The sequence below is a fragment of the Sciurus carolinensis genome, chromosome 1 (genome assembly GCF_902686445.1).
Source record: "Sciurus carolinensis chromosome 1, mSciCar1.2, whole genome shotgun sequence".
NCBI lineage: Eukaryota > Metazoa > Chordata > Mammalia > Rodentia > Sciuridae > Sciurus > Sciurus carolinensis.
This window is the reverse complement of record NC_062213.1, coordinates 182474441-182490965: the sequence shown is the minus strand read 5'-3', so window position 1 is coordinate 182490965 and position 16525 is coordinate 182474441. Positions and strand designations below refer to the sequence as shown.

At 55.7% G+C, this 16525-nt stretch overlaps 1 protein-coding gene across 6 annotated transcripts; it reads right to left on the bottom strand.

The window, feature by feature from the left end:
* Positions 1-774: 774 nt before the first annotated feature.
* Positions 775-13887, bottom strand: Csf3r (colony stimulating factor 3 receptor). 6 transcript variants are annotated; one of them, XM_047561058.1, is made up of 17 exons: positions 13790-13860; positions 12419-12502; positions 11416-11499; positions 9163-9459; positions 7963-8086; positions 7621-7808; positions 6837-6988; positions 6605-6758; positions 6426-6505; positions 5867-6080; positions 4659-4847; positions 4174-4275; positions 3267-3413; positions 3015-3155; positions 2767-2860; positions 2441-2519; positions 775-2091 (listed from the first exon to the last, which is right to left on the bottom strand). In XM_047561058.1, the coding sequence occupies exons 3-17, from the start codon at positions 11477-11479 to the stop codon at positions 1612-1614; spliced, it is 2505 nt and encodes an 834-aa protein (XP_047417014.1). In that variant the 5' UTR covers positions 11480-11499; positions 12419-12502; positions 13790-13860; the 3' UTR covers positions 775-1611. The 6 variants fall into 6 exon arrangements, with proteins under 6 accessions (XP_047417014.1, XP_047416977.1, XP_047416985.1 ...); XM_047561021.1 differs by having other exon boundaries at positions 776-2091; positions 2441-2522; XM_047561029.1 differs by lacking the exon at positions 13790-13860 and adding an exon at positions 13538-13570 and having other exon boundaries at positions 776-2091; positions 2441-2522.
* Between the last annotated feature and the right edge of the window lie 2638 nt (positions 13888-16525).

Sequence of the window (16525 nt, the reverse complement as noted above, 5' to 3'; positions counted from 1 at the left end):
TCGCTGGACTGGAATCCTAACTCGGCCAGTTACTGTGTGATTCTGTGAGCAAGTCACTTAACCTTTCTGGGCCAGGGTACTCATCCGTCAAGTGGGAATGGTGATAACATCTGTCTTTCAGATTGTTGAGAGGATTAACTGAGGCAGTTTTGTGCAAAACACTCGATTAAATAGTAAGCATTCAATAACTATTAACTGTGACCATATTTGTGAAATGAGGGGTGTGAGGGCAAATGCAAATTAAAAATAAGAATTAAAATTTAATTTTCACTGGTGTGAAAAGACTCTTCTCCCCTCACTTTTCTTCAAGCATTTTCTTTAGAAAACTTGTAATTGTGAATTCTCTCTCTACTCTTTTGAGATGCATGGAAATCTTTTTACAAGCTAAATAAACCTCTTGCCAGTTTTACAACCCAGGAAGGTTTTTCTCAAGGACCTGGGAGCCATCTCTTTGATATGTAATCCTGAAAGATGATCCTGCTCTATCTCCTTCCCAGTTTCTTAGGGAAGGGTAGGATCCTAACTTCAGCAGATGCCTGGCTCCCAGTTGCAAACCGTTCTGTGGTAAAGACAAGGGAAGTTTATTTATACTTCAGACAGAGGCAATTAGTGAACCCAGGTAGCTACCCCATTTACCAGGTGAATTTAGGATGAACTATGTGTGACAAATGGTACTGTCCTCTTACTTGAACACTATCTCTTGTTAACGCCCCCTTCAAGTTTGTAGTTCATCTTTAAAAAGCATGTGCATGAGTTGTATCTACTTGGTTATATAAAATGGGAACATTTCTCTGTCTTTGCAATCTCTTTAATGGATTGCCTGCCCTGCACACCACATTCTTATTCAATAATAAAACTGTTTTCTTGCTCTTTTGCCCTTGCAGAGAGGGTTTCTGGGTTGGTAGGAGATTTTGTTTTCGATTATAGATCCCCAATAGGGGTTAGTCTTTTCCAAGGTCTCCTCACGACTTCCCACAGTGCTCTGTGACTCCCTGCACACAAGGCTTGCTGCTGCTCCTTAGTGATCAGTTTTGAGTCTCTGTCATCAGAATGGGAGCCCTCTGAGAGTGGGTGAGCTGAGCCATTTTTGAATTCCTGCTGCAGCAGAGGGTCTAGATGCTAGGTGAGAGCTGGTGGAGGGAAGGAAGGAAGGAAGGAAGGAAGGAAGGAAGGAGGGAGGAAGGGAAGGATGGGAGGGAGGGAGAAAGGAGGGAGGGAGAGAAGGAAGGAAGGAAGGAAGGAAGGAAGGAAAGATGATTCTGAGACATAATCCCAGCTGCTAGGGTCCTGAAAAGAAGCAGAGACTCAGATACACTCAGGAGTTTCTAAAAACAATAACAAAGCCAAAAAATAAAATTAAAAAAGCAGTTTAAGAGACCACAATTCTAGGAAACAAGAACAAAAGGCTAGAGGGTGGGGGTGAACAGAGTTATCTGGCTTTTAAAGTATGCAGGTGGCCTGGGAGGCCCAGCCCATGGAGACTGGGGGGAAAGAGACTGGGGACCTTTCTTGGGGTAGGTGGTTTTTCGGGATGCAGGGGTTTATTGACCTCTCCTCTGGATAGTCCAGGCCCTTCAAGAGGCAGGCCCAGGTGGGGAGACTTAAGGAGTCCTAAAAGCCCTCTGGTCCTTCTACACCATGGACCCGGAGCCCCTGCAAGAGGGGAAAGTCACCCAGTGGCCCAAAGACACAGTCATGCTCCTGACTTTGGGGTGGAGGCACTGGGGTTCCCAGGGGGCTGTTCTGGAACCAAAGATTCTCATAGGACTTAGGGCTGGGAGTGAGGCCCTCCAAGAGAGGCTGAGTGGAGTCACAGCGGAGGTAGTGGCCAGGCTCGGGGCTGGTGGGGCTGTCCAGCACCTGCCCATAAAGGACTTGGTCACTGGTGGGAAACTGGGGCTGGGGCTGTGTGGAAATTGCTCTTGGGTCCCCCTGGAGCACATAGGCCTGGATCAGGGTGGGGAGGTCACAGAGGTCTGAGCTGTCACTGGACTCCCAGGGCCCTGGCTTCTTCTCCTCCTCTTCTAGCACAGTGATCTTGGTGATGGGTGGCATGCCAGGGTCCCAAAGGCTGGGCAGCTGGAAGGTCTCCTGGACACAAGGACATGGAGTGAGGACATGGTTCATTTCAGATGTCTGCCCCAGCCACTGTCCCTTCCTGAATCGTGGCAGTTGTAGGGACATCCCTGCTGCTGTCTGGTGGAACACAAAGGATTATATTTGCAAGGCACCTGTACCTTCTGACATGCAACGTGCTGCTCAGACTCAGCACTGTGAGTATCCCATCTCACAGTGAGGGGCTGACTAAATCCTTGAGATGGGCCAAGGTGGGATTCCAACTCAGGTGGGCTTCACTCCACAGGGAAGGAGGGTTTCCCTTTCCTGAGATTGAGCCTGGCCCACATCTCCAGCCCCAGTCCCCTCTCCTCCAGTTCCTCACCTCCGCCATGATGGTGGGCACCCAGGAGCCCAGGCTGCTGTGGGCCGGGTCTGGTACACTTGGCCAGAGGGCATTCTTCCTGCTGGAGGAGGGGCCGTGTGAAGGAGGTTCAGACACACCCTCCCAGATTTCCATCCTTTGTCCCGCTCACCCCAGCAGCTGAGGACAGGCAGCTACCCCTTAGTGCAGAGAGGAGGGGGTGGAGGGCCAGGCCTCCCAGACAGGGGCCCCGAGGTCTAGGCAGGCTGGGCTTTCGACTGACCCACCCTGGCCTGCAGTGCCCTGTGGGTAGGGGCAGCGTGTGCCACTCCTCTCAAAGGACTCACCTGGGGCTGCAGTAGACCCAGGCGAGTCTGCAGAGGCAGATGAACAAAGCCAGGAGGCTGAATAGGCCCAGGAAGATGTATAGCTCGGACTCCCCTGGGAGGAGGGGAAAGCCAGAGGGTGAGTGCACGTGAGGAGGCGTGGGTCTCCTCCCTCAGCCCAGGGTCCAGAGGCTGGACCGGGTCTACTTCAAATTCAGGACCCTTAGAGTGGGGCACCCTTTCACTGCCCCGTCCCCCTTTCCCCTTACCTAGGGCCAAGGTCATCAGGGTGAGACCTGTACTGTTAGTGGCCCCAGCCTGGCTGGCAGCCATGAGGTGGACGTGGTACAAACTGGCGGGTTCCAGGTCGTGGAGGACGAAGCCACGGGAGGAGGCATTCAGGATGGTGGCTGGGATGGGACACATGACCAGCTTAGGCTGGGGTGCTGAGCTGCCTCTGTGGCTGCTGAGCACCCCTTCCTGGGCCTTCTGGGACTGTGGGAGGTTGAGGATGGACTCACAGGAAGACTGGTCTTGGGAGTTGGTCCAGAAGATGGTGTAGTGGGTGAGGGGGCTCTTCCCCAGCTCAGGGGGCTCAGGCGCCCACTCCAGCTGCGCCCAGGTCTTGCCAATGTGCTTTAGATGTAGCTTTGGGGCGCGGGAGGGGGCTGTGGGAAGAAATGCAAGAGGGGTCAGGGCAGGGAACCTGATTGGACTCCTGTGGGTCCCTGGACCCAGGAACTGGGACATACTGTGGATGGGTGAGAAAAGAAAAGGGGCTTCTGTCCAAGCCTGGATCATCCCCCCACCCCAGTACTGAGATTGAACTCAGGAGTGCTCTACCACTGAGCTACACCCTCAGCCCTTTTTATTTTTATTTTGAGACAGTCTCACTAAATTGCCCAGGCTGACCTGGAACTTGGGATCCTCCTGCTTCAGCCTCCTGAGTTGCTGGGATTGCAAGTGTGCGCCACTGTGTCTGGCTTCCCAGGGATTTTGTCTGAGTTACATGTACTGCTTATAGGTAGCAGAGTCAGGATTTGAACCCAGTTCTGTTTGACTTTAAATCCTCACTCCCTGATTTCTGCCAGGTGTGCTTTTGTCTGACTCACTGATTTTTGCCACTCACCCTCTGAATCTATCAGATGTGGCACCTGATTTCTGTCAGGGCCATTGATTGATTTTGTGAAACTTCATCTCTGAATTCTGCCAAGTCACTGCCCAATTTCTATTAGCCCACCACCTGATTTCATTCAGCTGCAGGGGTCTGATGTAAGCCGGGGATAATCTTAGGACTGGGAGTAACCCTCTCCAGGGCCAGAAGTTGGGGAGGAAGGAAATGTCCCCGCATGTTGGTGATTGCTGGGGCCACGCAGGCCGTGGAGGAGAGAGGAGAGGATTCTGGGAAGGGCCTGGTGGCTGACGAACCCATCTCTTGGGAGTAGGCGTAGATTTGCTTGGAGGGTCCCATGGTGCCTTGGTACAGGGGTGTCACTGTGATCTCATAGAGCTGAAAGGGCCTGATGTTCTCTGCAGAGAGAAAATGGGGCAAGGCACTCGGGTTGGGAGCTAACCTCTGCTGAGGGCCAGGATCTAACCTCAGACCTATGGTCAGGGCTAACCTGGCCTCGAGGTGCAGAGGTTCGGATGCAGGGCTCACCTTCACAATCTCTTTAGATCATCTGATGGGGTGAGGGAGGGAAAGTGCAAGAGAGAGCTAGAAGGGCGGCAGGGTCAGGGCTGTAGAGAAAGGATCAGGTTGGACTGCAGGAAGAACTTCCTGATAGTGAGGATGTGAGGGGAGAAGGAGGAGGGCTCCCGTAAGGCTGGGGACTCCGTCTCTAGGGCAATCGAGGATGCCCTTGCTACTGTCAGTCAGTGCCCACCTGCCCTGCCCGCCAGGCCTGCCTCACCCTGCAGCAGAGTCCCGGTGATGTTCTCGCCGAGTTCCACTTTCCAGGTCGTATTGCTGCCGCTGGGGCTGGGGGGACCCAGGCCCCACTCAATCAGATAGCCCTGAGGCCGAGGCCGGGGGGGCTCCCAGTGCACCCAGAGGCTGTGAGGTCCTCGGGCTGTGGCCTGGAGTCTGGTGAGGGGTGGGCCTGGAGGCAGAGTGGACACAGTGAAATGAAGTGAGAAGAACACAGGCACTGGCACCCGAAGCCTGGTTTCAAATCCTACCTTTGCTGCCTACTGGCTGGGACACCTTGGGTAGGTCAACCTCTGAGCCTCAATTTCCTCATCTGTAAAGTGGAGGTGATAACATTTCCTGCCTTGTAGGGTCTTGATGCAGATTAAATGAGACGGCATGCACAACGAGCTCAGCATAGTGCTGAGTGCAGAGCAGTACTTGATGACGATGTGAACACTAGGTATATAGTTCTGTGCCAGGTACAGTTAGTTCTTGTGTGTTAATTCACTGAATTCTATAATTGTCACATCAGGGAGGTACTACTATTGTCCCCATTTTGTCAATGAGAAAATTAAGAGACACAGAGAGGTTGAATAATTTATTGAAGGTCACACAACTCTAAGTGGGAATCTTAGCTATTATTATTTTCAAAAATATTTTTAGTTGTCAATGGACCTTTATTTTATTTATTTATATGTGGTGCTGAGAATTGAACCCAGTGCCTGACACATGCTAGGCAAGTGCTCTTACCACTGAGCCACGACCCCAGCCCCTTAGCTATTATTATTGTTATCATGATTATGCGTCCCACCTTACGAAAGCCCATGTTTAGGGATGCTGGGGGTGGTGGTGGGTGATCAGTTAACTCCTGGGCCATGTCGTAGCTGGAGAAGCTCAGGGCTTTATCTCTCACATTTCTGGGCGGAACCACTGTGTGTGTATAGACACCACCACCAGCTTACCTGGATTCTGGCTGATGATAATATTAATAGCTAACCTAGAGTGTGCAGTTACTCTTTGTCAATACCCTCAGAAGGCACAGGTTTATCCCCATTTGCTAGATCTGGAGTAGACAGGCCAGGGAAGGGAGCAACTTGCCCGGGTCATACTATCAGTGAGCTGGAGGAGTAGATGCCACCCAGGCTTCTAGCCTCCACATTCACCCACCCTGCCCTGCACTGTGTTCTTCTGGCTCCCTGCTCCCTTTACCTTCGCTCTCCAGGAAGTCCACTGGGGTGGGATGAGAGGTCCCAGCTGTGTTGTAGGCCACGAGGGTCACCTCCTGGGCTTCTGAAGGCAGGTGGAAGGTGCAGTGAAGGTCCGAGGTGTTGCAGAGGGGCAGGACTGGCCCTGCCTGGCCCGAGGGTCTCCAGGAGAGCAGGTACCCCTGGATCTGCCCGCTGTCTTCCTTCAGGGGTGTTGGCTGTGGCAGGCAGAGGAGGGACACAGGAAGGGGGGCATACGGCTTGTTGTGAGTGGGGAAGAGCCTCTAGGTGGGTGGACAGGTCACAGGAGCTGAGCCCCAGCTTCCTCCCTCCCTCCTTCCCCGGTCCCCGTGCCAGGTTCTAGGAGGGAGGGCAGGGAGAAGCCAGTGCCCTTGCCAGGCCCTTAACTGGGGCACAGGTGAGTCCTGCGTCGCAGCCTCTTCCTAGGCACATGCAAACTGCAAGTCACCTCTTAACACGCCCAGGCCTCCTGGGCCTGTTGGGGTCCTGAACCCCGGTGCAGGGGCCTGCTGGGTTGGAGGGTGGCCTTTGGAGGAACTCACCTTCCAGAATAGCTGCACGCCCTTTGTCCTGGGGTCCAGCGGCCTGAGCCGCCACCACGTGTCCAGTCTGACGAGGGGAGCTGTGGCGGGAGCGAGGGAGGCGGGGTCTGGTCAGGGAGGGCCCTGCACTGCGCTGGGTCTAATGGCTGCTCCCGACCTCGACCACTCCTCCCGCTTACCCTGCGCAGCAGTTCTCAGCTCCAGGCTGGGGCTCCAGCGGCTCCAGTGGCCGGGCAGGGGCGAGCGGATGCAGCGCATCTGCAGGGCGTAGGCCGTGTCGGGAGGCAGCCCACAGAGCTCGTGCTGGAGGACGCTGGAGGGCAGCGTGGCCACCTGGGGCGTGGGCGTCTTGAGTCTGGGTCGTGGGCCCTTCCCTCAGCCCCGCCTCAGGCCGGGAGGTCCCCGCCTCACCTGTGTCCAGTTGGTCTTTTCACGCTGGGGCCGGAGGCGGAGCTGGCACTTCTGGTGCATGAACAGGCTAGGCTTCCAGGGCCTCCAGTGGGGCCACAGGCAGCCTGGCTGGCGTGGGGCCGTGGCCCACAGTGTGGGGGGCTCCAGTTTCACTGCAAGGAGTGGGGTTCTCAGACCTCTCCCTGCCTCACCCACAGAGCTCTGCCTTAGCTCGCTCTTATCTCCCTGTCCCTGGTTCTGCTTTCCTTCCTGGGTCTCCATCCATGTGGCCTCTCTTTTCCTATCTGTCCACGCTACCATGTTCCTGTGCTTTCATCTCTAGGTCTTGGTTTCACACTCCTGCCCCAGGGCCTTTGCACTGATTGTCACTTCTGCTCGGAATACTTTCCTCCCAGATTATCCAGATTCCTCTAAGGATCTTAGTTGTCACCTTCTTGCTCATGTGGCATTCTGTTTTATTTATTTGGCCCATCAGAATGTAACAACCGGAGGGTGAAATTTTTGATGTTTTTTTCACTTCTCTATCTCTAGGACCTCAAACGGTGCCTAGCATACAGTGAGCACTTCAAGAAATTAGATGAAAGAAAGAAAGAATGAATGTCTTTCCTAGCCTGTGTCCCCATTCCTGTCTCCAGCTGTACCCTTCTGGTCTCTCTTCTCTGCCTCTCTGTCTGGGTCTTCCAGGGTCTCCTTGTCTGTCCTCAGGTCTGTGTTTCTCTCTCTGTGCACCTCGGGCTGCCTAATTTGGGGACCTCTCTCCTCCCCTGCACCCAGCATCACCCACCAACATCCATGGGGTCAAGGCACAGCTGTGGGGATACGCTGGTCCCTAGCGCGTTCTCTGCCTGCACTTGGACGACCATATTCTGGTACAAGAGCAGGTGTTTGCGGGGGATGGAGCAGTAGCTCTGCCCGTCCTCAGGCACGCAGTCCGGGATGGAGTCCTCCTGGGTCTGACAGTTGCCCCGGCTCCTGCCAACAGACCAGGCTTGGGTGCCAAGCAGAGGAGCGGAACAGCGCTCCTGCTCCTCCCATCTCAGCCTCCGGCTTCCTTCCCATGCCCACAGCCCGGCCTAGGCTCCACCCAGGCTCCACAGGAAGCAGGCTGGGTGAGGCCTCTGCTCACCTGAAGCTCTTCAGGGTGAAGTTGGTGGGCAGGTGGGTGTCGGGTCCTGGCTCCCACTGGCAGGTGAGGCTGTTGGTGGTGAGGTTCATGAAGCAGGACAGGTTGGAGGGTGTGGCAGGAGGGTCTGTGCACGAAGTGGGAGGAATGTGAGGGCTTTGGGTGGGACTGTTCAGAAAGCTCCTGCTGGCCTTACTCCCTGCCATGGTCAGTCCCTCTGGGGTCACCTCGCCCATCCCCCAGTCTCCATGCAGTGTGACCATGGAGGGGCGTCTCTGGGACCACACGTTGCAGGCATATACAGGGGGGTCCCCTGTGCCTAACCCTCCCCCTAACCCCAGGTCCCTTGCCCGTGGCAGCCTAGTTAGTGTCTGAGTTTCATTCTGACTCTGCCACTCATTAGCCACGTGATCTCGATGTTACTTAGCTGCAGTGCACCTCGGTTTCCTTATTCGTAAAGCAGGGCTAGTGATATCGTGAGGACTGAATGCCTTCCATTCATGAAGTGCTACATACCTGTTAATTGCTATTACTGATATATATATTTTTTGTACCAGGGATTGAACCCAGGGGCCCTTAGCCACTGAGCCACATCCCCAGCCCTTTTTTCAATTTTTCAATTTTTATTTTGAGACAGGGTCTTGCTAAGTTGCCTAGGGGCTGGCCTTGAACTTGAGATTCTTCTGCTCAGCCTCCTAAGCTGCTGGGATTACAGGCGTGAGCCACCCTGCCCAGCCACTACTATCGATTCTTAAACAAGAACCTGGGTCCTTGTTTTTTGCTCATGCCTGGGCTTGACTCCATCCTGCTCAACTTGAAAAGAAGGCTGAGGCTGGGATGGAGGAGGACTGGGCATGAGCCTGCTGGGTGAGGCTGCCCGCTCTGGACCCCCGCTAGGGCTGAGGCCTATTCAGCAGCCACATAGAGGAATAGTGGCCACCACCCTGCTTGAGCGCCATACTGCCTGGTATTAATCTTGTTCCAACCTTATTAGTGTGTGACCTTTGGCAAGCCACTTCCTCTTCCCAGATGTCAATTTACTTATCTGCAAAATGGGGCTAAATGGTATTACCCACGGATGGGGACAGTTCCCTGAGAGCAGACCCACGAAGCGCTTATTCGGCAAGGGCTCCTGGGTAACTGCTCCTATGGGTGCCGGCGGGAGAGCACTGGAGGCAGACAGCTGGATGGTGCAGGACTTACGGCCCGCCCGCAGCTCAGCTTGGTCCAGGACCTGCAGGCTGCTGCCCCAGTGCAGGCAGCAGGAGAGGAAGGCCTGACTGTGGTTGAGGTGGGGCAGGGTGATCGTGGACTTCTGCGTTCCGTCAGGCAGGCGCTGCTGCCTCCCTCCGGGCTGCAGCTCTGCTCCCAGTTTCCAGAGGATCTGTGGTTCTGGGTCCAGAAGGCTGCAATCCTGGCTGATAATGCAGGAGGCCGTGACGGGGTCCCCCAGGCGGACAATGGGGGCTGAGAGGCTGATGTGCCCACACTCCTCCCGGCCTGGGGTGGAAGAGAGCGGGCCATGAAGGACTCCTCTGCCTGCAGAGCTGCGCTAGCTCTAGGCCTTGGGTGCTCCTAGATTCGGGGCTCTCGTCTTCCTGCCTTACCCCTTAGACATGGGACCTGGGGAGGGGAGGTGGGTGTGGGGATTGCCGAGCCTAAAAAGGGGCGCTGGTCAGTGACGGTCAACTGGCTCTGTAGACCCTGATTGGCAGCATGTGCTGCTTTCCATGGTGTAAATGCCGTCATCTCGACTGATGTCAACTACCACTGTGACTTTCCTGCTTCAGAGCAGGGAGGACACGTGCACCGTCAGTTCCCACAAGCCGGCTCCAGCTCTCCATGCGTCCCCTCCCCACGCATGGTGAAAGCCATGTTTAGAGTGATCAGAAGCCTGCAGCCACACGTCTCCTCGGGTTGCACATCTGGTTGTGAGAGCCCATCTCCGTCACAGCCCTCGAAAGGCACACGCTCTGGGAAACAGCGTGGTGGGAGGGGGCAGAGCCTGGGCGTTGGGACGAGCCTGCCCAGGTTCAGATCCTGGATCTGTTGCTTGCCAGTGATGTGAGTCTCATGTTTGTCACTGAGGTTTTCTGTGCCTCACCTTTCACGTCTGTAAAGTGGTAAAAAAAATGGCTCCTACCTTAGAGTCACTGGAAGAAACAGACGTGGTAACACGGGTAAGGCACCCAGAACAGTGTCTGGGATGTAAGTGTTTGCCACTAATGTTAGGATAGAGACCCGAATCCTTCACCCAGCCCTGCGGCCCAGTCTCTGCCTCACTCACTGTGTTCCAACCCAGACCATCAACTCAGCTGCAGCCATGTGAGTCTGTCTATCTCTCTCTCTCTCTCTATCTATTTTTTTTTTTTTTTTTTTTTTTTTTTTTTTTTTGGTAACAGGGATTGAACCTGGGGGCACTTAGCCACTGAATCACACCCCCAACCCTTTTTTATGTTTTATTTAGAGACAGGGTCTCCCTGAGTTGCTCAGGGCCTCACTAAATTGCTGAGGCTGGCTCTGAACTCATGATCCTCCTGCCTCAGCCTCCGGAGTTGCTGGGATTCCAGGCGTGTGCCACCACACCCAGCTCACTTAGACTCTTAAGTTCTGCAAGGCCAGAGACCTTGACCGTTTTGCTCATTGCTACACTCTGGGCACAGAGTAGGCCCTTGAGCACTGTTTCTTGAATCAGTGAGTGAACAGGCACCTGGCCCACGCCGCCTCTCTCCTCTGTCAGGTTTGCTGATGGGGAAGCTGATGAGGCCTTCGCAGGAGGAGTGGTTGCCCAGGGTGACAGTGCTAGTTCAGGATTCTCAACGTGGGGCTCTACCGCTCCACAGACTGGAAAGGACCTAACGAAGCTTCCAGGTTTTCAGATTTCAGGCTGGGAAGAACTTTAAGAAGCTGTCTACTTCAAAACACCCCCGACACTGTGTCCTCTCTAGGGTGACCTGTTTTGGTGTGGGCTTCTGGCTAAGAAATCTTTTTTATATTTTTAAAAGGCTCAAAACAAAGTAAAAACTAAACAAGAGCATCAGAGACTGTATGTGGCCTGAAAAGCCTAAATATTACTGTCAAAGTTTGCTGACCCCTGTCAGTCCTGGCCTCAGCTTGCATACCCCCAGAGATGCGAAGCTCTCTACCTCTCAAGACAGAGCCTCAGTGGTTGGAGAACTCCCTGAGCTCTCTCCTGTTAGGATGAAGCCTGCCTCCTGTGGCGTCTACTGGTACTGCTTACCAAGGCTGCATAGGCCCAGGGTTCTGTCTGACAGCCTGCAGAGATGTGCAGATAAGGCCTCTATGACCCCCACCTTTCCCAGACTGACCATCCCAGGCCCTCTCACCATTCCTCTTGGTGGGTGAGGCCTGCGGGTGGGCGCACAACCACCCCACCTATGGCTCCCATAACTCCCCTGCCTCATTGCCCGCCCGTCACCTCCCCACCACACTCACTTGTGGGCAGCATCAGGAAGATCAGGGCAGCTTTGGTCAGGCTGCAGGCTCCCAGCCCTGCCATAGTGCCAACTTGGTGCTCACCTGGAGGCAGAGGGGGACAGTCAAGGTGAAGGATTTGGAATCAGAGCTGGTTTAATCCTCACTCTCCTACGTGCAGCTTTGGCCAAGTTACTTGACCTCTCTGAGCCTCAGTTTCTTTGCAAAATGAAGGTAACAGCAGCCTATACTGCACACGGCTTTGGAAAGAAGACACAAAATGATAAAAGATAAGGGATTTGCACCATGCCTGGTCATCGGAAATGACTCTGTGACCACCACAGTTGTTATTATACCTGCCTTCCAGGAATGGGCAGGGAAGGGGACAGCGAGAAGTGACCTCTTCCCCTTCCCTCCTATCTAAACCCGGCACTCTCCAGAAAACCTCATGCAAGGCTTCAGGAAGCTAGTGTATTTGGGAAGAACCCAGAAGCAGGTGAGGGGTTGGCGAGATTGAAACAGAGAAGGAGGGCAAGCCAACTGAACAGAGGCAGCCTCCTGCCAGGACCTGGCAACGGGGGGACAGGCAGGATTTCAGGGGCAGCTGGGGAATTGCCCCTTGCCCCGGCAGCTTTGTGCACTGAGAGACTTGCACAACCGTCGGGAGCACTAAGCAGTGGTTGGTAACACCAGTTTGATTACCCCTCCCCCATTGGTTGGAGAAGATTTAGTCTCTTAGATGCAAATTTGGGGATGCTGGTTCCCATCTCCAAGCAGGGTTGCTCATTCCCTGGCCCTCGCAAGGGTCAGCTTCAGACCCAGCCTGTGCCTAGTGAGGTACTCGCTGGCTCCTGTCCAGAGAGGCCCTGGCCTCCTCCCCCTGGGTTGCTGAATGTGGGCATTTTGGCATCTGTCCCTGGTCCCCACAGCCCTCCTGGGTACCCTGGGGCAGTGGGAGCTGGCACCTCCTGGAGTCTTACTCTCGGGAGAGCCAGGATGCAGAGAGGCTGGGAGCCCAGTTCACCTGCTCTGGCCTCTGGCTCCACCACTGACTGGCTTTGTGACCCTGGACAAGTTACTTCACTCTTCTGGGCCTCAGTTTCTCCATCTGTGAAAAGGGGTAATAACAGTGTCCACTTCTCAGTGTTGCTGTGACAGTGAAATGGGCTCTTGGTGACCACAGGGGTTTCCCAGAGCCATGAAGCTGGATGCCATTGTGGAACCCAGCATGGATTCGTCCCCTGCCCCCTGGCTGAGTGGTCACAGCCTCCTAGGATGGCCACCTTTGTTTTTGTCTGTGTCACACTGTGCGATTTCAAAGCTCCCTTCCTGGTTTCCCCTTCTAGCTCCCCGTCCCCTGTGCCTGCCACTCCAGTCACTTCTGCTGGGCTCTGCGGCTGCCCGGACCCTCAGTGCCCAGCCCGCCCGATGCCGGCCGCCCGCAGTGGCTGCCGTCACGCCCTCTTTCTGCTCTCCTCTCCCTTCCTCCCGCACACTCGCACACTCGCACACTCGGCTTCTCCCTCTGCTCCCTTCTGCTACGCTGCTCCTTTGAAATTCTTTCTGTGGGAAGAGGGAGGCAGGGAGGGAGGACGAGACTGGGAATTAATCAAAGGGGAGGGCTTCCCAAATGTGGTTCAGAGAGAGAGAGAGGCGGAAAGAGTAACAGGATGGAAGGACCCAGGTCGGGGCAGTCGGAAATGGTGGAGACCTACAGAGATAAGGACTGAGGCTGGAGGAGCCAGGCGCAGTGGCGCACCCCTGCAATCCCAGCCACTCCGGAGGCCGAGGCAGGAGGATCGCAAGTTCAAGGCCATGCTCAGCAATTTAGCGAGACCCTGGCTCGAAATAAAAATAAAAAAAGCACTGGGGATATAAATCAAAGGTAGAGCGCCCCTGGGTTCAATTTCCAGTACAAAAAAAGAAAAGAAAGAAAGAAAAGAAAAAAAAGAGGCAGGAGAGACTCCAAGAGACAGAAAAAGAGTCCAAGAGACCCAGAGAGGCCTCAGAGGTCAAGAAAATAGCCTGCCACCTTAAGCTTAAGGTTAAGAGACAGAAGCACAAGAGACAAGAGAGAGAGGGAGAAACACATCTGAGAGGGGCTGAGGAGAAAAGATGGGAGCCGAGAGCAATACAGACGGACACAGGGAGCCAGGCAGCCCGGAGCATGTGGACACATGAGCCGGGAGATTGCGGCCATCCCTGGGTCCAGCTCAGTGTCCCCACAGAGAAATTGGCTATGTGCAACTTCCCTGACGCAATCCCCAGAGAGACACCTGGTTCCCAGGGACCGGCCCCAAAGACAGGAGCCTGGCCCAGGCTCAGGTCACGGGCACCTGGCAGAGCCAGGGGAGGGGACCTGGGACTCAGCCCTCCCTGGGTGTCCCCTACTCACGCTGGAGCCGTGGCAGGTGTGCCTGGCCGCCCGCTCCCCGCTCGTCGAGGCGAGTTCCTGAAAGAGGCCGCGGTTGGGCTTCTTGCCCCAGCCCTGTCGTTAATGACAGGCTGGGGGCCCGGGATTGCGACACCTCCCGGCCTCCTCCATCCCTCCCCTGCGCCTCTGCGGGCACAGGCAGCCCCTTCCTCCCAGGAAGGCGCCCGCGAGGGCAACTGGTGAGGCCAGACAGCCTTCCTGCCTCAGGGGTCTTCAGGGCTGGGGTATGTGGCAACCGTGTCCCCTCTCCTGCCTCCGGATTTCCTGAGCTCGGAGCCTGGAGGTCAGGCAGGACCCAGGGAGCAGCTGGGCCGAATGCGCCCCTATGCCCCCACCGGGTGTTTTCCTCAGCTTTTTGCTGCTGTGACTGAAAGACCTGACAGGAACCATGTTAGAGGAGGAAAAGTTTGTGTGGGGCTCACAGTTTCGGAGGTCGCAATCCGCAGACGGCAGGCTCCATTCCTCTGGGTGGAAGAAAGCAGCTCACGTGGTGATCGGAGGCAGCGGAGGAGACTCCGCTCTCCAGATACACGAGATGCACCCCAAAGGCACAGCCAAGGCTGCCTCCCCGGCCACACCCGGCCTCGCTAACCATCAGGGGATCAACTCAGGGGTCGGGTGAAGGCGCTTCTAACCCAACCATTTCTTTGTGCATCGTGAGCTCCGGGGACACCTCACCTCCAAACCATAACACCGGGCGGGTATCGCTGGGAGGCAGACCTGGCTCTGAGGCTCCCTCTGTCCCCAGCTCTTTCCACATATGTCTTAGGACCCTGATCCTTGTGGCCCTCAGGAGGGCGACCTCCGGGTTGAAGGGAGTTGATGGCAAGACACGCAAGGCCACCTCTTCACTCCCTCTACCACTGCCCGTGGCCAGGCAGATGGAGCAATGGAGGCTCCGGGGACAAGACGGCTGGGTGCTTGTGGGGCCTGGGGTCTTCATATAGTCATCAAAAATGACCAACAGTTACTCACCACGTCATCCTAGTTGAGAGAAATAAACTCCATGTGAGCTGTTGATTGTCTGTGTCCACGCGGCCTCTGCAGCTGTGCACAGAGACTTCTGTGCTCGTAGTTTATCGCCTTCACGACCCAATAATGGCTAGGTACGGGCAGGGTGGCCGTGTGTCTGCAAGGCCGTCCTCCAGGGGACGTGGGCTTCTGGGGCCGGGGCGATGGTGCGGTCCCGGGTGTCATCTGGTTCTGGGTCCAGTACCCGGCGGCCTGCTGCCGTCTCCCTGGGACATTTCACAGGCCCTCCCTGCTCCTCAGATCCCGTGGCCCTTCCTTCAGAAAGCAGCCAGAATCGGGGGCACATCGGCATCCACGCTAGAATTCAGCTCGGCTCTGTGTTTGAACATACGATAACGGACTGAGAAATATAAGCAGCGCTTACGCCAATGCCAGAAGGGCCCAAGCCGTCCTTCCCTCTCGCCCAGATGGTGGCTGCAGCCCTCTCCCGGCTCTCCGTGTCCCTTCATCCTTCTCCCACACCTATCTGCTCTTCCTCCGGCAGCCAGCGTGATGGTGATCAAACAGGAGTCAGGCCCCAACTCTCCTGTGGCTCCCACTGCTCAGAGCCAAAGTCAAAGCCCTTGCAAAGTCTGCAAGGCACCCCCACTTTCTGCCTGGCTCCTCTCCTATTACTGTCCCTCTTGCTGATTTATCCCAGCCACTCTTTCCCCTATTATTTCTTGAACTTTGCTAGGTTGCCCCCTGCCCCAGGGCCTTTGCACTTGCTATTTCTTTGACCCCTGAATTCTTTCCCCTCGATAGCTTCATGGGGTCACTCCCTCCCCTTCATCAAGTCTTGGCTCGAATGTCATCTTCTTATGGATACCTTCTCTGAGTCCCCTTTAAGAAAACTGCAACCTCTCCCCCATTCCCCGTCTCTCTTTCCCTCTATATCCCTTTTCAGCGCCTGATATTAGCTGTCCCTACCCAGCGTAGAAGGGAAGTTCCTTGAGAGTAATGGTCATTTGTTCCATTAAAACTTTGCCTCTGGCTTCTGTGACCCTGCCCATCACTCAGTGAGACCTCAGTGCACGTTTGCCGAACGAGCGATGGAACGGATGAATCTTCCCTGCTGTATCAAATCTGTCCCCAATTCCTGCACGCCCCATCTTGGTGCATTAGTCACCATCCCCTCCTCCCCCAGATCCCCCGCCCCAGGACCCCAGCAGTCATTCCTTCCACCCTCTCTGCCAGGCACCCGACCCCTCAGCTGTTACTGGGGAAGGGTCCTGGGTCCTGGGTCCTGAGTGGGTGCAGGGGTGCCGGGGGTGAGGGCACCCCCTGCTCCCCTCCTCTCCGCCTTTCTGCAGACTCCTCCATCTCATCCTGACCCCTCCACACACAAGCCGGACGCCCGCACCCCCTGCCCTGCCTCCCGGGCTCCGCTTCCCCAGAGGCACCACCTCGTACTCTAGTCTTCCCTGCCTGCCCGGCACAGCCACACCTCTGTGCCTCTGCCCTGGAGGATGCCTGTCACCTCCGCTGGCTGGGCCCTGTGCCTGACCCAGCTTGGTCTTCTGCACCTTAACCAAGCTGTGCCAGGTGCTCCCTGCTCACTGGTCCTGTAACGCAGCAGTGCACCGTCGGCTTTGAGCCTGCTCCCCGAGACTTGAGCTCTGTGGGCGGAAATGGATCTCTGCTTCCCAGCTCCCAGCTCAGCGAGGCGGCGGGTACAGGGGAGGC